The sequence below is a fragment of the Scyliorhinus torazame genome, chromosome 21 (assembly GCF_047496885.1).
Source record: "Scyliorhinus torazame isolate Kashiwa2021f chromosome 21, sScyTor2.1, whole genome shotgun sequence".
In the NCBI taxonomy this organism is placed as follows: Eukaryota; Metazoa; Chordata; class Chondrichthyes; order Carcharhiniformes; family Scyliorhinidae; genus Scyliorhinus; species Scyliorhinus torazame.
The window spans coordinates 61,762,978-61,782,933 of record NC_092727.1 but is presented as its reverse complement, the minus strand read 5'-3'; the positions used below and the strand labels follow the sequence as shown (position 1 = coordinate 61,782,933).

At 51.4% G+C, this 19,956-nt stretch overlaps 1 protein-coding gene across 2 annotated transcripts in view; it reads right to left on the bottom strand.

Moving 5' to 3' along the window:
* siae (sialic acid acetylesterase) overlaps nucleotides 1-19,390 on the bottom strand; it is a 187,218-nt gene extending 167,828 nt beyond the window's left edge. For both annotated transcript variants that reach the window (XR_011937457.1, XM_072486869.1), the window contains exons 1-2: nucleotides 19,247-19,390; nucleotides 2,865-3,029 (exon numbers count right to left, since the gene is read on the bottom strand). Coding sequence is in view for 1 of the 2 variants with exons in the window: in XM_072486869.1 (XP_072342970.1) it covers nucleotides 2,865-3,029; nucleotides 19,247-19,319 (238 nt within the window). In the remaining variant the exon portion in view is untranslated. The remainder of the gene's footprint in view (nucleotides 1-2,864; nucleotides 3,030-19,246) is intronic.
* Nucleotides 19,391-19,956: the final 566 nt, after the last annotated feature.

The following is a 19,956-nucleotide window of genomic DNA, read 5'->3' as shown; positions in this document are numbered from 1 at the left end:
GGGAATCCAAGAATCCCAAAACAACACTGCAAAGGAGAAGAAGGATGGGGGGGCCTGGCCCTCCATAACTTGCAATACTACCACTGGGCAGCCACGGCCGAGAGAGTGAGGGGATGGGTAAAGGAACAAAACACGGAATGGGTGAAGATGGAGGGTTCCTCCTGCACAGGAATGACCCTCTGAGCCCTCGCCATGACAGCACTCCCATCCCTGCCAGGAAAACTCTGTGGTAGCAGCAACACTAAGAACCTGGAACCAGATGAAGCAGTTTGGCCTAACCGAGATGTCCACCTTGGCCCCCATCTGCGGCATCCACAGGTTTCCACCAGCCATGCTAGACACCACTTTAAGAGGTGGAGCCAGAACAGGGGGACACTAGTAGTTAGGGACCTCTACACAGGGGACAGACTTGCGACCCTAGAAGAGCTGAAGGAGAGACTGGAACAACCAAATGGACAGGAACTTTGACAGGTGAAAATTAAAAACATTCTCCACAAGGAGACGTACAGATAATCTTGGGCCCCGAGATACACAATGTTGGAGGAGTTACTGGATGGACGCAGACAGTCTGGGAAAGCTGAACTGCAGGGAAATATATGGACGACTTTTAGAAAGGACACACTCACTACTGGACTGGACGAGGGAGAAATGGGAGGAAGAGTTAGGGACGCAAGTAGGGTGGGGACTGAATAGGGCCAACTCCACCTCCTCCTGTGCAAGACTAAGCCAAATGCAGCTTAAAGTGGTGCACAGGGCACACCTGACAAGAACCCAAATGAACAGGTTCTTCCCCGAGGTGGAGGACAAATGTGAACAGTGCCAGAGAGACCCGGCCAACCATGGCCACATGTTCCAGGCATGCCCCAGACGTGTCGGTTTCTGAACAGCCTTCTTCAAGGCAATGTCCAAGGTTATGGGGGTGAGGGAGGATCCGTGCCCGAGAATGGCAGTCTTCAGGGTATCGGACCTGCCAGAACTTCATATGGAACTTTGCTTCCCTAATCGCCCACCGGAGAATCCTGCTCGGCTGACGATCAGCAGCACTATCCACAGCTGCAGACTGGATGGCAGACCTATCGGAATTTCTCCACCTGGAAAAGATCAAGTACACCATCCGAGGTTCTGATGAAGGCTTCGACAAAGCCTGGGGGCCATTCGTCAGCCTGTTCCAAGGCCTGTTTCAAGTCAACAACTTGGGAACGGGGGGAGGGGGGGCAGGGGGACGCACAGGGACCACCTAAATCAGACAGGAACAGGGGGGGCAATGGGGGGGGGGGGGGGGGCAATAGGGGGGGAGAGACCCAAGGAGGACACCAAGGTGAGCCCAGGAAGAGACTGACGTGGAGACCAGAGGGCCTATCGTAAAGCCACAAAAATAAGACAAACACCAAACAAACCACCTACGGGGAAAGAAATGGCCAAGGATAATACCCGGAAACAACAGAAAAGGGGAAGGGGGTGCAAAGGGGGTGGGGTGGGGGGGGGCGAAAAGGAACATGTAAATTGTTACCCTCTCATTCAACTCTTGCACAGTGTAAAAATGCAAACTTCAATAAAAATATTTTGAAAATAACAATGTAACTGAGTTAATAATGTAATTGCCAAACAATGTAATTGCTGACGCATTGACTGCTTCCCTTTTCTCCATCTTACTCGCAACGATTGCAGACATGGTCAAGGACAAGTTCCTCCCCAGGGTCCAAATTGACTGCAGATTTAATGGGAAGCTTTCCACCTCCAAAGGCTAAAAGCAAAGACCAAATTGTTGTGTATGAGCATAAGAGACTCTGGCCTATGGACAACTGGCCACTTACAGAGCCACCCTTCTTGACTTGTTTGAAGAAACAGTGCCCAATGGACATTGCAACGAAACCTGAATCCTAATCAAGGAAGCTGTCATGGAACAAGATTGATAGTTAGGAAGCTGTTTTCTTTGACGATAGATTCAATTTCACTTTATTGTCTGTATTGCGTGGATTGACCATGCTAAATTGCCCCTTAATTGGAAAAAATGAATTGGGTACTCTAAATGTCTAAAAAAATTAATGGAGGAGACGATAGCTTTGTGGCGACGCTACTGGTCTCGTAATTTCAATGCCGAGGCTAAAGCTAATCCTTCATTTAAAAAAGGATGTGAAACAGGAAACCACAGGCCAATTAGCCTAACATCTGTCGTAGGGAAGATGTTAAAAGCCATTATTAAAGATGTTATAGAACAACACGTGGAAAAATTCAAAGCTGTCAGGCAGATTCACGGTCTGCCCGGGGCACTCGCAGGGATAACTAACTTCCGCAATCGCACAGCACCATCTCAGTTACACAACCTTTGATGTGTCATTCTGACAGCGCCTTCCTAACCCACTACCATCTAGAAGGACAAGAGCAGCAGATACCAGGGAACTCCACCACCTGGAGGTTCACCTCCATCACAGGGCTAAATCGCTGGCTTTGAAAGCAGACCAAGGCAAGCCAGACAGCACGGTTCAATTCCCGTACCAGCCTCCCCGAACAGGCGCCGGAATGTGGCGACTAGGGGCTTTTCACAGTAACTTCATTTGAAGCCTACTTGTGACAATAAGCGATTTTCATTTCATGTCACTCATCCCCCTGACGTGGAAATATATCGTTGTTCCTTCACTGTCGCTGGGGCAACATCCTGGAACTGCCTACCCAACAGCACAATAGGTGTACCTACATTTTAGGGACTGCAGCAGTTCAAGAAGGTAACTCAACACCACCTTCTGAAGGGCAACTAGGGATGGGCAATAAAGATTATTATTAAAATGCTGGCCTAACCAGTGATGCCCACATCCTGAAAATGAATTATATAAAATTATTCTACAGTCAGAGACAATATTCCCTACCTTCATTCACTGCTGTCACCTTCTGAATAAAGATGCTGTCTTCTCTCCAGACTGTCACATTGATTATTCCTCCAACTGCACCGTATCCCCACACAACAGCTCCAGCAGGCTCTTTCTGTAACACCATGTGACTGGCATAGTAAGATCCAAATCGGAACTCAGACTCTGTAAGAGAAATCAGGCTGGTTCACAGAAAACCCCCGGGCTTTATAGTCATAGGGGATTCAATCGTAAGGGGAGTAGACAGGCGTTTCTGTGGTTGAAAACGAGACTCCCGAATGGTATGTTGCCTCCCGGGTGCACGGGTCAGGGATGTCTCAGATCGGCTGCAGGACATACTGAAGGGGGAGGGTGAATAGCCAGTAGTCGTGGTGCATATAGGCACCAACGATATAGGTAAAAAACGGGATGAGGTTCTACAATCAGAATTTAGGGAGTTAGGAGATAAGTTAAAAAGTAGGACCTCAAAGGTAGTAATCTCAGGATTGCTACCAGTGCCACGAGACAGTCAGAGTAGAAATTCAAGAATGGTCAGAATAAATATGTGGCTTGAGAGATGTGCACCAGAGGGAGGGGGTTCAGATTTTTGGGACATTGGAACCGGTTCTGGGGGCGGTGGGACCATTACAAATTGGATGATCTACACCTGGGCAGGACTGGAACCAATGACCTAGGGGGTGCTTTTGCTAACACTGTTGGGGAGGTTTTAAACTAAAGTGGCAGGAGGATGGGAACCAGATTAGGAAGTTAGAGGTCAGTAAAGAGGCAGCAACTAAAGCCAGTAAGGTACTAGATAATAAACTCATTGTGACTAGGGGGAAGAGTTGACAGGGAAGAGATGATGACCGCAAAGGGACAGGTGGTGTGAGGTGCATTTGTTTTAATGTGAGAAGTGTAGCAGGTAAGGCAGATGAACTTAGGGCCTGGTTTAGTACCTGGGAATATGATGTTATTGGTATTACTGAGACTTGGTTGAGGGAAGGGCAAGATTGGCAACTAAATATCCCAGGGTACAGATGCTTCAGGAGGGATAGGGATGGCGGTAAAAGGGGTGGAGGAGTTGCATTACTGGTCAGAGATGATATCACAGCACGGTTTACCCGCGAAATGGTGGGGGTGGCACCTGAAGCTGGTGGTTTGGGTGTACGGTACTTTGATTTGTTTTTCTTTCTCTGTTCACACGGGGTGTAGGGGGGGGACACTCTCTACCCCACTTAGGGGGGGGGGGGGTTTGGAGATTTGTAAGGGGAACCCACAGGGGGATTGGAGGTGGAGGCGGGAACGGCCGGGGTCAGCATGAGTCAGCTGACATACGGGAGTGCAATGGGGGGGTAGGGGGGTTAAGCGGATGCTTGACTGGGGTTGGGGGGGTGGGCTGGGATGCTGCTGTGCTGACTGAGGGGGAATCGATGTTAAAGGAGAGAGTTGGGGCGGGGAGCCTCCGGCTTGGGGGGCTGGAGGGTGTGGGAGGCGCGGGCACGTGGCTGGCCTAAAAAAGGAGATGGCTATTCGGGGGGCTGATCACGTGGCATGTGAGAGGCCTGAATGGGCCGGTCAAGAGGGCCCGTGTGTTTTCGCACTTAAAAAGGGCTGAAGGCAGACGTAACCATGCTGCACGAAACGCACCTGAAGATCACGGATCAAACCAGGCTGAGGAAAGGATGGGTGGGGCAGGTTTTCCACTCAGGGCTGGATGCGAAGAACAGGGGGGGGGTCGCAATTTTGGTGAGCAAGCGGGTGGCATTTGAGGCGGCGGGTACTGTGGCAGATAAGGGGGGGTCATTATGTTATGGTGAGTGGCAGATTGCAGGGGGCCCGGGTGGTGCTAGTGAATGTGCATGCTCCGAAGTGGGATGATGCAGGGTTCATGAAGTGGATGTTGAATAGGATTCCGGATCTGGAGTCATGCAGTTTGGTAATAGGGAGGGTTAACACGGTCCTGGACCCTGCACTGGATCGGTCTAGGTTGAGATTGGGTAAGAGGCCGGCAGCGGACAAGGTCCTGAGGGGGTTCATGGACCAGATGGGGCAGTGGATCCGTGGAGATTTGCCAGGCCAAGGGCGAAGGAGTTTTCCTTCTTCTCCCATGTGCACAAGGCGTACTCGCGGATTGATTTTTTCGTGGTAAGTAGGGCGCTAATCCCGCGAGTGGAGAGGGTGGAGTATTCGGCCATTGCGATCTTGGACCATGCCCCGCACTGGGTGGAGTTGGGGCTGGGGAGGAGAGAGGCCAACGCCCTCTGTGGAGAATGGACGTGGGACTACTGGCAGACGAGGAGGTCTGTGGGCGGGTTCGGAGGTGTATCCAAAGCTATGTGGAGACCAATGATAATGGGGAGATTTCGGTGAGTGTGGACTGGGAGGCGCTGAAGGCAGTTGTCAGAGGGGAGCGAATTTCAGTCAGGGCCCACAGAGAGAAGAGGGATAGGGAGAGATTGGAGGGGGAGATACTTAGGGTGGACAGGAGGTATGCGGAATCCCCCAAGGAGGGGTTGTTGAAGGAGCGCCGGAGCCTTCAAACGGAGTTTGACTTGCTAACCACGGGGAAGGCTGAGGCTCAGTTGAGGAAGGTACAGGGAGCAGTGTACGAGTATGGGGAGAAGGAAAGTAGGATGCTGGCGCATCAGCTGCGGAAGAGAGAGGCGGCCATGGATATTGGGGGAATTAGAGATAGGGGGTAACACGGTGCTGAGCTCGGCAAGGATTAACGAGGTCTTCAAGGACTTTTATGGCAAATTGTACGAGTCAGAACCCCCCGGAGGGGGGGTGAGGCAGTTCTGGACAAACTGAAGTTTCCACAGGTGGAGGAGGGGCGAGTAGAGGGATTGGGGGCCCCGATTGAGATGGAGGAATTGGATAAGAGGTTAGGGGGTATGCAGGCAGGCAAGGCCCCGGGACCAGATGGATATCCCGTAGAGTTTTATAGGAAATTCTCGGAGCTGCTGGGTCCGCTGTTGTTGAGGACTTTTAGTGAGGCTAAGGAAAAGGGAACCCTCCCCCCGACGATGTCGCAGGCTCTGATCGCGCTTATCCTCAAGCGAGATAAGGACCCGTTGCAATGTGGCTCCTATAGGCCAATTTCACTCCTTAATGTGGATGCCAAGCTGTTGGCCAAGATTTAGGCCACTAGGATTGAGGACTGTGTCCCGAGAGCAATCAATGAAGATCAGACGGGGTTTGTGAAGGGCAGGCAGTTGAATACGAATGTGCGGAGGCTCCTGAATGTGATCATGGTGCCCTCGGGAGGGGGGGATGCAGAAGTGGTAGCGGCAATGGACGCGGAGAAAGCCTTCGATTGGGTGGAGTGGGAGTACCTGTGGGAAGTGTTAGGCAGATTTGGGTTTGGAGAGGAATTTATAGGGTGGGTCAAATTGTTGTATCAGGCCCTGGTAGCGAGTGTGTCGACCAACCGGCTGCGGTCGGGGTACTTTAGATTACATCGAGGGACGAGGCAGGGGTGCCCCCTGTCCCCCCTACTGTTTGCCCTGGTGATCGAACCGCTGGCCATGGCGTTGAGGGAGTCTAGAAACTGGGGGGGGGGGGGTGGGGGGGGCTGGGGGGGGCACCGTGTTTCGCTGTATGGGATGACCTGCTCCTGTACATTGCGGATCCGGTGGAGGGGATGGGGGAGGTCATGCAGATTCTTAAGGATTTTGGAGACTTTTCGGGGTATAAGTTGAACGTTGGAAAAGGCGAGCTTTTTGTGGTACATGCGAGGGGCCAGGAAAAGAGACTGGGAGAGCTACCGCTTAAGATGGTGGAGGGGAGCTTTCACTACTTGGGCATTCAGGTGTCTAAGAGCTGGGGTGTCCTGCATAAGCTCAATTTAGCGCGGCTGGTGGATCAGATGGAGGAAGCCATTAAGAGGTGGGACATGCTGCCGCTTTCCCTGGCGGGCAGAGTGCAGTCCGTAAAGATGACGGTCCTCGCCAGGTTCTTGTTCGTCTTCCAGTGCCTTCCCATTCTCATCCCCAAGTCCTTTTTCAAGCGGGTTTATTATGGGATTTGTGTGGGCAAACAGGACCCCGCGTGTTAAGAGACTTCTTGGAGCGCAGTCGGGAGGGGGGTGGGGGTTGGCGCTGCCGAACTTTTGCAGCTATTACTGGGCAGCGAATATATCCATGATTCAGAAATGGGTAATGGAGGGAGAGGGTGCGTCATGGAAACGGTTGGAAGCAGCATCTTGTAAAGATACTAGGTTGGGGGCACTGATAACGGCACCGTTGCCGCTTCCACCGACGCGGTATACCACGAGCCCGGTGGTGGCGACGACATTGGGGATCTGGGGGGAGTGGAGACGACACGGGGGTGGGAGGCAAGGGCTTCAGTCTGGGCCCCGATACGGAACAATCACAGGTTTGTTCCGGGTAAAATAGACGGGGAGGTTCCTAAGTTGGCACAGGGCGGGTATCAAAAGGCTGGGGGACCTGTTCATTGATGTGACTTTTGCTAGTCTGAGGGCGCTGGAGGAGAAACTTGGGCTACCCCCGGGGAATACCTTTAGGTACATGCAGGTTCGGGCGTTCATGAAAAAGCAGGTGGGGGAATTCCCGCTGCTGCCTGCCCGGAGGATACAGGACAGGGTGGTCTCGGGCATGTAGGTAGGTGTTATAACCTGCCTACTTACCATTGGTTGGGGACTAATGACTATCCCACAATCCTGTGGGAGTATGAGCTTCCCCAATGAGGGGGGCGGAGAAACCACTAGTAAACTTCTAGTATAAATAAGCTGGCTAGTTCAGGAACCAGGAAGGAAGGAGTATGTAGCAAGGGAAGTTACTGCTACTGTTATGTATATATGTTATAGTAAATAAATGTTATTACTTTGTATCCTAAAAACCCGTGCTGGATTCTTCGTGGCCCTTACAAAACTGGCGGCGAAGGTAAAAGTGAATAGCTGTCTACACTGCTGAAGCCACCTCCCTGGATTTTTGTTGGATACAGGTTGGAAGTTGTTTTCTATTATACCATGCCTCTGTACGGACGTTTGGATATTTTTGATGCTGCGCTGGAAAGCTGGAACCAGAACACACAACGGATGCGTTACTATTTCCGGGCAAACAATATCACCGAAAACGAGCGCCAGGTGGTCATATTGCTCACCGCCTGCGGCCCGCATACGTTTGGGGTGATTAGGAGCCTTACGTACCCAGCTGCGCCGGACACCAAAACGTTTGATGAACTTGTGAATATAGTGGGGCAACACTTTAACCCAACCCCGTCCACAATAGTCCAGCGTTACCGGTTTAATGCCGCTGAGAGGACTACCTGGAGAATCCCTTGCCGATTTTCTATCCAGGCTACGCAGGATTGCGGAGTACTGTGACTATGGTGAGACCTTGTCAGAAATGTTACGCGACCGTTTGGTTTGCGGTATTAACAATGCAGCCACCCAGAGAAAGTTGTTAGCGGAGCCAACATTGACTTTTCAAAAGGCCATTCAAATAGTCTTGTCCCGAGAGAGCGCAGAGTGAGGAGTACAGGAGCTACAGGGAATGGAAGTGCATGCCTTGGGGCGCAACCCTTTCCGTCCAAAAACGTCCCCCCGCACTCCTGCGGTACCTTGGGCGAGGCAACGTCCGGACCGACGCCAGTGGCCATCGGACATTCCTCCCCGAAGGGAGCCTTCTCCAGAGCCAATGGATGAGGAGCCATGTCCGTGTCAGACTTGTAGGCGCCGACCCCGTCGCGGACGGCGGTCCTGGGGACGCCAGAGGCGCCGGCCTTCCGACCAAAACTGGGACCAGCCCAGGGGCCGTAACTGGGACCAGCCCAGAGGCCGTACCTTCCATGTGGATGAACCTGCAGCGACTACTCCGGAGGACGTGGAGACGGAGGACGACTGCCTGCAGCTGCATTGTGTGGCAGCTCCCCGTGTGGCCCCCATTAAGGTGACAGTACGGGTCAATGGCCACCCGCTTGAGATGGAGTTGGATACTGGCGCAGCGGTCTCCGTGATCGCCCAGAGGACATTCGACCGCATCAAGCAGGGTATACAGACCCTTACATTAACCGACTCACAGGCCAGGTTGGCCACCTACACGGGGGAACCACTGGACATTGCAGGAACTAAAATGACCCCTGTTGTCTATGGACGCCAGGAGGGGCGTTTCCCACTTATCGTGGTGCGCGGCATGGGCCCAGCCTGTTGGGTCGGGACTGGTTGCGCCATTTGCGGTTGCAATGGCAGCACATCCTCCAAACAGTTTCTGAAGGGTTGACTGAGGTGCTAGGACGATACCCAGATATATAAAATAAAAGGGGCCGTAGCCCGTGTCCAAGTTGAACCAGGAGCCACGCTGCGCTATTTCCGGGCGCGCCCAGTGCCTTACGCTTTGCTCGAGAAGGTAGAAGGGGAGCTCACTCGTTTGGAGAGTTTGGGTATTATCAGGCCCGTCCGTTTTGCTGACTGGGCAGCACCAATTGTACCTGTAATGAAGCCAGATGCCACAGTTCGCTTGTGTGGCGACTATAAACTTACAGTGAATACAGTTTCCCGACTCGACCGATATCCAATGCCTCGCATAGAGGATCTCTTCGCGAAACTTGCATGTGGACTCTCGTTCACAAAATTAGATATGAGTCATGCCTACCTGCAGTTGGAGCGGGACCCTGCCTCCCGACCATATGTAACGATTTAATACACACCGGGGCCTGTATGAATATACACGGTTGCCCTTTGGAGTATCCTCTGCCTGCGCAATTTTTCAACGTGTTATGGAGGGCATTTTGAGAGGTTTACCACGTGTGGCTGTCTACCTAGATGACGTTTTGATTACAGGGGCGTCGGAGCAAGAACATTTGGAAATTGGAAAATCTGGAGGCTGTCCTTAGACGCCTTTCGGAGGCTGGATTCCGTTTACATCACACAAAGTGCGCATTTCAGGCAAAGGAAGTAGTCTACCTAGGTTATCGGGTGGACCGCGAAAGTCTGCACCCCGTCGCAGAGAAGGTGCGTGCAATTCGACATGCCCCCGCCCCGACGGACACTTCGCATCTTCGTTCTTTTCTCAGTCTCGTAAACTATTACGGGAAGTTCCTCCCCAATCTGGCAACTACGCTGGCCCCCTTGCACCTTCTGCTAAAGAAAAATCACACCTGGGTTTGGGGTCAGCCGCAAGAAACCGCTTTCCGGCGGGTAAAGCAACAATTGTCGTCGTCTGGGTTACTAACCCACTATGATCCTGGAAAGCCTTTGCTCGTCACATGTGATGCATCCCAGTGTGATTTTGGGGCCGTCCTGTCCCACAAGGTGGAGAACGGGGCCGAGCCACCGATAGCTTTCGCCTCCCGCACATTGACTGCAGCGGAGAAAAAGTACGCGCAGATCGAGAAGGAGGGCCTGGCAGTGGTTTTTGCGGTGAAACACTTCCACCAGTACGTGTACGGCCGCCATTTCACTATCGTGACTGATCATAAGCCCCTGCTGGGACTTTTCAGAGAGGATAAGCCAATACCGCCCATTGTTTCTGCACGGATCCAGCGCTGGGCTTTGTTGCTCGCTGCATACGAGTATTCTCTGGAGCACAAACCAGGTACGCAGATAGCAAATGCCGACGCACTGAGCCGATTGCCTTTATCGACCGGCCCCATGTCGACCCCCACGACCGGTGAGGTGGTTGCAACCCTAAATTTTATGGACACCTTGCCTGTCACGGCATCACAGATCCGTGAGTGGACCCAGACGGAGCCAGTCCTGTCAAAGGTTCGGCACATAGTCCTGTATGGTGGGCAGCATAGACAGTTCCCAGGCGAGTTGCGGGCATTCTCCTCCAAGCTGTCAGAATTCAGCATGGAAGACGGCATCCTCTTGTGGGGGACGCGTGTGATTGTCCCGGAAAAAGGCCAGGAGCTGATACTATCAGACTTGCACAATGGGCATCCAGGCGTGACCAAAATGAAAATGTTGGCCCGGAGTTATGTCTGGTGGCCAGGCCTCGACACCGACATCGAGAAGGTGGCCCAAAACTGCTCCATTTGCCAGGAGCATCAGAAGCTTCCGCCGGCCGCGCCCCAACATCACTGGGAATGGCCAGGGCGGCCTTGGGCACGCTTGCATGCAGATTTCGCAGGCCCTTTTCAAGGATCCATGTTCCTTCTACTAATTGACGCCCAGTCCAAATGGCTAGAGGTGCATAAGATGCAGGGAACAACGTCCTGCGCAACAATTGAAAAGATGCGTTTATCGTTTAGTACGCATGGCCTCCCCGAGGTGCTGGTCACGGATAATGGCACTCCATTCATGAGTGAGGAGTTTGCTAAGTTCACAAAGATGAACGGCATCCGCCAGATCCGCACTGCCCCTTACCACCCGGCTTCAAATGGGTTGGCAGAGCGCGCAGTGCAGACATTCAAAAGAGGCCTAAAGAAGCAGTCTTCCGGATCAATGGACACGAGACTGGGTCGCTTTTTGATTACGTACAGGACCACCCCCCATGCAGTGACTGGGGTAGCTCCCGCAGAACTCCTAATGGGCCGGAGACTTCGCACCCGCCTCAGAATGGTTTTCCCGGACATTGGCGCAAAAGTACGCCGCACACAAGAACGGCAGGGACAGGGATTTTCTCGGCATCGTCCGATTCGACAGTTTGCGCCCGGTGACCCAGTATTCGTTCGGAATTTTGCTGGTGGTGCAATGGGTTCCTGGTGTAATCTTTCGCCAAACAGGCCCTATATCTTACCAAGTGCAAGCCCAGGGTCGTCTCCAGCGAAAACATGTAGACCACGTTCGGTCCAGAAGATCATCCCCTCAAAAGATTCCCCGCCCCCGGAGCTCATTTCAACAGCCGCAGAGACCAGAGACAAGGGAAGGTAGTCCTCACAATCTTCCACTGGTGCCTCACTCGAAGCCTGCGCAGGTCGTTACGGGACCGAATGGAGATAGAGACGCTGACATGACGGAGGCAGCAGACTCTGACTCCGAGATGGAGACACAGGATGCATCAGAGGGGGAATCCTCGGGTCCACGGGCCATGGATGTACAACCGCGCCGTTCATCACGGAAGCGCCGGTCTCCGTCTCGTTACACGCCGCCTGATCCAGCGCCGCGTGCAAATGGCGTCCGGCCTGCGGCCAAACGAGTCCGACGCCCTCCTTCGCCAGGGTCTTCGGTGTATTCCTTGGACTTTGGGGGGGGGAGGGATGTTATAACCTGCCTACTTACCATTGGTTGGGGACTAATGACTATCCCACAATCCTGTGGGAGTATGAGCTTCCCCAATGAGGGGGGCGGAGAAACCACTAGTAAACTTCTAGTATAAATAAGCTGGCCAGTTCAGGAACCAGCAGGAAGGAGTATGTAGCAAGGGAAGTTACTGCTACTGTTATGTATATATGTTATAGTAAATAAATGTTATTACTTTGTATCCTTAAAACTCGTGCTGGATTCTTTGTGGCCCTTACAAAAGTAGGGGACGGCAAGATATCGGAAATATATCAGGAGCTGCAGGAGGCGGAGGAGGCCTCGGTGGAGGAGCTGAAGGGCAAGTGGGAGGAGGAGCTGGGTGAGGAGCTGGATGAGGGTCTGTGGGCTGACGCCCTGGGCAGGATCAATTCCTCCTCATCTTGCGCCAGGCTTAGCCTGATTTAATTTAAGGTGGTGCACTGGGCGCATATGACAAGGGCGAGAATGAGTAAGTTCTTTGGGGTGGAGGACAGGTGTGTGAGGTGCTCAGGGAGCCCAGCAAATCATGTCCATATGTTCTTGGGCGGTGGATGGATTTCATTTGTAAAGGGCAGATACCCCACCTTGTTTTGTTAAATTGTTAAATGGTTACGTTGTTTTCTGTTTTATTGCTATGTTTTCTTTTTGTTGTTTTTCTTTTTGTAGTGGTTTGTAAAAATTATTGAAAAATTTTGAATAAAAAGAATTTTTTTTAAAAAAGAGATGATATCACAGCTGTGATTAAGGAGGGCACGATGGAGGATTCGAGCACTGAGCAAATATTGGTAGAGCTAAGAAATAGGAAGGGTGCAGTAACATTGTTGGGACTTTACTACAGGCCTCCCAAAAGCGAGCGTGAAGTAGAGGTACAAATATGCAGACAGATTATAGAAAAATGTGGGAGCAATAGGGTGGTCGTGATGGGAGATTTTAACTACCCCAACATTGAATGGGACTCATGTAGTGTTGGAGGCGTAGATGGAGCAGAATTTGTAAAGAGCATCCAGGAGAGTTTTTTAGAGCAGTATGTAAATAGTTCAACTCGGGAAGGGGCCTTATTGGACCTGGTATTGGGGAATGATCCCGCCAGGTGGTTGAAGTTTCAGTCGGTGATTACTTTGGGAATAGCGATCACAATTCCGTAAGTTTTAGAATACTCATGGTCAAAGACGAGTGATCCTAAAGGAAGAGTGCTAAATTGGGGAAAGGCCAAGTATAACAAAATTTGGCAGGAGCTAGGGAATGTGGATTGGGAGCAGCTGTTTAAGGGTAAATCCACATTTGAAATGTGGGAGTCGTTTGAGGAAATGTTGATTAGAGTGCAGGACAGACATGTCCCTGTGAAAATGAGGGATAGAAATGGCAAGATTAGGGAACCATGGATGACGGGTGGAATTGTGAGACGAGCTGAGATGAAAAAGGAAGCATACATAAGATCTAGGTGACTGAAAACTGATGAAGCTTTGGAGGAATATCGGGAAAGTAGGACAAATCTCAAACGCGCAATAAAGAGGGCTAAAAGGGGTGATGAAATATCTTTGGCTAACAGGGTTAAGGAAAATCCCAAAGCCTTTTATTCATATATAAGGAGCAAGAGGGTAACTAGAGAAATGATTGGCCCACTCAAAGACAAAAGAGGGAATTTATGCGTGGAGTCAAGAGGAAATGGGTGAGATTCTTAATGAGTACTTTAGAACATAGAAAAATACAGCACAGAACAGGCCCTTTGGCCCACGATGTTGTGCCGAACCTTTGTCCTAGATTAATCATAGATCATCATAGAATTTACAGTGCAGAAGGAGGCCATTCGGCCCATCGAGTCTGCACCAGCTCTTGGAAAGAGCACCCTACCTAAGGTCAACACCTCCACCCTATCCCCATAACCCAGTAACCCCACCCAACACTAAGGGCAATTTTGGACACTAAGGGCAATTTATCATGGCCAATCCACCTAACCTGCACATCTTCGGAAACCGGAGCACCTGGAGGAAACCCAGGCACACACGGGGAGGATGTGCAGACTCCGCACAGACAGTGACCCAAGCCGGAATCGAACCTGGGACCCTGGAGCTGTGAAGCAATTGTGCTATCCACAATGCTACCGTGCTGCCCTTAAGAACAAATTAATCTACACTATATCATTCTACCGTAATCCATGTCCCTATCCAATAGCCACTTGAAGGTCCCTAATGTTTCCGACTCAAGTTCTTCCACGGGCAGTGCATTCCATGCCCCCACTACTCTCTGAGTAAAGAACCTACCTCTGACATCCCCCCTATATCTCCCACCATTCACCGTAAATTTATGTCCCCTTGTAATGGTTTCTTCCACCCGGGGAAAAAGTCTCTGACTGTCTACTTTATCTATTCCCCTGATCATCTTATAAACCTCTATCAAGTCGCCCCTCATCCTTCTGAATTCAAATGAGAAAAGGCCTGGCACCTGCAATCTTTCCTCGTAAGACCTACTCTCCATTCCAGGCAACAGCCTGGTAAATCTCCTTTGCACCTTTTCCAAAGCTTCCACATCCTTCCTAAAATGAGGCGACCAGAACTGCAGACAGTACTCCAAATGTGGCCTTACCAAGGTTTTCTACAGCTGCATCATCACCTCACGGCTCTTAAATTCAATCCGTCTGCTAATGAACGCTAGCACACCATAGGCCTTCTTCACAGCTCTATCCACTTGAGTGGCAACTTTCAAAGATCTATGAACATAGACCCCAAGATCTCTCTGCTCCTCCACATTGCCAAGAACCCTACCGTTAACTCTCTGAATTCTAACGGTTAGCCAGTTCGTTATCCAACTGGCCAAATTTCCTACTATCCCATGCCTCCTTACTTTCTGCATAAACCACCATGGGGAACCTTATCAAATGCCTTACTAAAATCCATGTACACTACATCCACTGCTTTACCTTCATCCACATGCTTGGTCACCTCCTCAAAGAATTCAATAAGACTTGTAAGGCAAGACCTACCCCTCACAAATCCGTGCTGACTATCCCTAATCAAGCAGTATCTTTCCAGATGCTCAGAAATCCTATCCCTCAGTACCCTTTCCATTACTTTGCCTACCACTGAAGTAAGACTAACTGGCCTGTAATTCCCAGGGTTATCCCTATTCCCTTTTTTGAACAGGGGGACGACATTTGCCACTCTCCAATCCCCTGGTACGACCCCTGTTGACAGTGAGGACGAAAAGATCATTGCCAACGGCTCTGCAATTTCATCTCTTGGTTCCCATAGAATCCTTGGATATATCCCGTCAGGTCCGGGGGACTTGTCTATCCTCAAGTTTTTCAAAATGCCCAACACATTTTCCTTCCTAACAAGTATTTCCTCGAGCTTACCAGTCTGTTTCACACTGTCCTCTCCAACAATATGGCCCCTCTCATTTTTAAATACTGAAAAAAAGTACTCGTTCAAGACCTCTCCTATCTCTTCAGACTCAATACACAATCTCCCGCTACTGTCCTTGATCGGACCTACCCTCGCTCTAGTCATTCTCATATTTCTCACATATGTGTAAAAGGACTTGGGGTTTTCCTTGATCCTACCCTCCAAAGATTTTTCATGCCCTCTCTTAGCTCTCCTAATCCCTTTCTTCAGTTCCCTCCTGGCTATCTTGTATCCCTCCAACGCTCTGTCTGAACCTTGTTTCCTCAGCCTTACATAAGTCTCCTTCTTCCTCCTAACAGGACATTCAACTTCTCTTGTCAACCATGGTTCCCTCACTCGACCATCTCTTCCCTGCCTGACAGGGACATACATATCAAGGACACGTAGTACCTGTTCCTTGAACAAGTTCCACATTTCACTTGTGTCCTTCCCTGACAGCCTATGTTCCCAACTTATGCACTTCAATTCTTGTCTGACAACATCGTATTTACACTTCCCCCAATTGTAAACCTTGCCCTGTTGCACAAGTTTATCTCTCTCCATTACTAAAGTGAAAGTCACGGAATTGTGGTCACCATCTCCAAAATGCTCCCCCACTAACAAATCTATCACTTGCCCTGGTTCATTACCAAGTACCAAATCCAATATGGCCTCCCCTCTGGTCGGACAATCTACATACTGTGTTAGAAAAGCTTCCTGGACACACTGCACAAACACCACCCCATCCAAACTATTTGATCCACAGAGTTTTCACTCAATGTTTGGGAAGTTGAAGTCACCCTGTGACTTCTGCACCTTTCCAAAATCTGTTTCCCAATCTGTTCCTCCACATCTCTGCTACTATTGGGGGGCCGATAGAAAACTCCCAACAATGCCACCGCCCCCCCCCCCCCCACACCTCTTTTACCACCCTCCCTAATCTTATTGAAACATCTATAACCAGGGACCTACAACAACCATTTCTGCCCCTCTTCTATCCAACTTTCCGTGATGGCCACCACATCGTAGTCCCAAGTACCGATCAAGTTCACCCACCTTAATCCTGATGCTTCTTGCGTTGAAGTATACACACTCCAACCCTTCTCCGTGCCTGCAAGTACTCTCCTTTGTCAGTGTTCCCTTCCCCCCTGCCTCACTACACGCTTTGGCGCCCTGAACATCGGCTACCTTAGTTGCTGGACTACAAATCCGGTTCCCATTCCCCTGCCAAATTAGTTTAAATCCTCCCGAAGAGTACTAGAAAACCTTCTCCCAGGATATTGGTGCCCATCTGGTTCAGATGCAACCCGTCCTGCTTGTACAGGTCCCACCTTCCCCAGAATGCTCTCCAATTATCCAAATACCTGAAGCCCTCCCTCCTACACCATTCCTGCAGCCATGTATTCAACTGCACTCTCTCCCTATTCCTAGCCTCGCTATCACGTGGCACCGGCAACAAACCAGAGATGACAACTCTGTCTGTCCTGGCTTTTAACTTCCAGCCTAACTCCCTAAACTCGTTTATTACCTCCACATCCCTTTTCCTACCTACGTCGTTGGTGCCAATGTGCACCACGACTTCTGGCTGCTCCCCCTCCCGCTTAAGGATCCTGAAGACACGATCCGAGACATCCCTGGCCCTGGCACCCAGGAGGTAACATACCTTCCGTGAGTCTCGCTTGCGACCACAGAATCTCCTATCTATTCCCCAAACCATTGAATCTCCTATTACTATTGCTTTTCTATTCTCCCACCTTCCCTTCTGAGCCCCAGAGCCTTTGCATCGGTATTCACCAAGGAGAGGGACCTGGCGGATGTTGAGGTTAGGGATGGATGTTTAAATACTCTAGGTCAAGTCGGCATAAGGAAGGGGGAAGTTTTGGGTATTCTAAAAGGCAGTAAGGTGGACAAGTCCCCAGGTCCGGATGGGATCTATCTCAGGTTACTGAGGGAAGCGAGGGACGAAATAGCCAGGGCCTTAACAGATATCTTTGCAGCATCCTTGAGCACGGGTGAGGACCCGGAGGACTGGAGAATTGCTAATGTTGTCCCTTTGTTTAAGAAGGGTAGCAGGGATAATCCAGGGAATTATAGACCTGTGAGCTTGACGTTAGTGGTAGGCAAACTGTTGGAGAAGATACTGAGGGATAGGATCTATTCACATTTGGAAGAAAATAGACTTATCAGTGAAAGCAGCATGGTTTTGTGCAGGGAAGGTCGTGTCTTACAAACTTAATAGAATTCTTTGAGGAAGTGACAAAGTTAATTGATGAGGGAAGGGTGTAGATGTGATATACATGGACTTCAGTAAGGCGTTTGATAAAGTTTCCCATGGTAGGTTGATGGAAAAAGTGAAGTCGTATGGGGTTCAGGGTGTACTACCTAGATGGATAAAGAACTGTCTGGGCAACAGGAGACAGAGAGTAGTGGTGGAAGGGAGTGTCTTAAAATGGAGAAGGGTGACTAGTGGTGTTCCACAGGGATGTGTGCTCGGACCACTGTTGTTTGTGATATACATAAATGATCTGGACGAAGGTATAGGTGGTCTGATTAGCAAGTTTGCAGATGATACTAAGATTGGTGGAGTTGCAGATAGCGAGGGGGACTGTCAGAGAATACAGCAAAACATAGATAGATTGGAGAGTTAGGCAGAGAAATGGCAGATGGAGTTCAATCCAGGCAAATTCGAGGTGATGCATTTTGTAAGATCCAAGTCAAGAGCGGACTATATGGTCAATGGAAGAGTCCTGGGGAAAATTGATGTACAGAGAGATCTGGGAGTTCAGGTCCATTGTACCCTGAAGGTGGCAACGCAGGCCGATAGAGTGGTCAAGAAGGCATACAGCATTCTTTATCGGACGGGGTATTGAGTACAAGAGTCGGCAGGTCATGTTACAGTTGTATAGGACTTTGGTTAGGCCACATTTGGAATACTGCGTGCAGTTCTGGTCGCCACATTACCAGAAGGATGTGGATGCTTTAGAGAGGGTGCAGAGGAGGTTCACCAAGATGTTGCCTGGTATGGAGGGTGCTAGCTATGAAGAAAGGTTGAGTAGATTAGGATTGTTTTCGTTGGAAAGACGGAGGTTGAGGGGGGATCTGATTGAGGTGTACAAAAATTATGAGAGGTACGGACAGGGTGGATAGCAACAAGCTTTTTCCAAGAGTGGGGGTGTCAATTACAAGGGGGTCACGATTTCAAAATGAGAGGGGGAAAATTTAAGGGAGATCATAGAATTTACAGTGCAGAAGGAGGCCATTCGGCCCATCGAGTCTACACCGGCCCCCGGAAAAGTACCCTACTTGGCCAAGGTCAACACCTCCACCCTATCCCCATAACCCAGTAACCCCACCCAACACTAAGGCCAATTTTGGACACTAAGGGCAATTTATCATGGCCAATCCACCTAACCCGCACATCTTTGGACTGTGGGAGGAAACCGGAGAACCCGGAGGAAACCCACGCACACACGGGGAGGATGTGCCGACTCCGCAGTGACCCAAGCCAGAATCGAACCTGGGACCCTGGAGCTGTGAAGCAATTGTGCTATCCACAATGCTACCGTGCTGCCCACTATGCGTGGAAAGTTTTTTACGCAGAGTGTGCCTGGAACACTTTGCCAGCAGAGGTGGTAGAGGCGGGCACGATTGCATCATTTAAAATGCATCTAGACAGATATATGAACTGGCGGGGAACAGAGGGAAGTAGATCCTTGGAAAATCGGGGCAGACTGGGAGGGTGAAGGGCAGTAATTTACTTTGTTCTTGTTCACACAGCTATCAACTGAGTCACTGTCATGACAAATTCGTTCCATTTTCAAGAGGAGTCCGTCACTTACCGGAACAAAGCCCGAAAGCCGAAAACAACAGCACAGCCCCGAAAGACAAGCTGCAGCAAGCAGAGGCCGTCATTGCTCCAATTGTCAGTGCGGCCCCGCTCCCGGCTCAGGACACGCCCCTTGGCGCAGGACACGCCCCCCGGCGTCCAGCCCTGCCCCCCAGGCCCGCCCCCGGCACAAAGACTCGCCCCCCGGCATCCAGCCTCGACACCGCAACATGGAGCCCCGCCCGAGGCTACGCCCCCGCCCCCCACCCGGCACCCACCCCCCCGGCACCCAGCCCCCGCCCCCCCCCCCCGCAACCGAGCCCCCCCCCCCAGCACCAAGCCCCCCATCCCCCCAGCCCCCCACCCCCCCCAGCACCCAGCCCCCCACTCCCCCAGCACCCAGCCCCCCCACCCCTCCAGCACCCAGCCCCCCTACCCCCCAGCACCCCCCCTCCCCAGCCCCCCACCCCCCCAGCACCCCACCTCCCCAGCCCCCACCCCAGCACCCAGCCCAGCAGCCAGCCCCCCCCAGCACCCAGCCCACCCGCTCCCAGCATCCAGCCACCCCCCCCAGCACCCAGCCACCCCCCCAGCACCCAGCCACCCCCCCAGCACCCAGCCACCCCCAGCACCCAGCCCCACCCCCCAGCATCCAGCCCCCCCCCCAGCATCCAGCCCCCCCCCAGCACCCAGCACCCCCAGCACCCAGCCCCCCCCAGCACC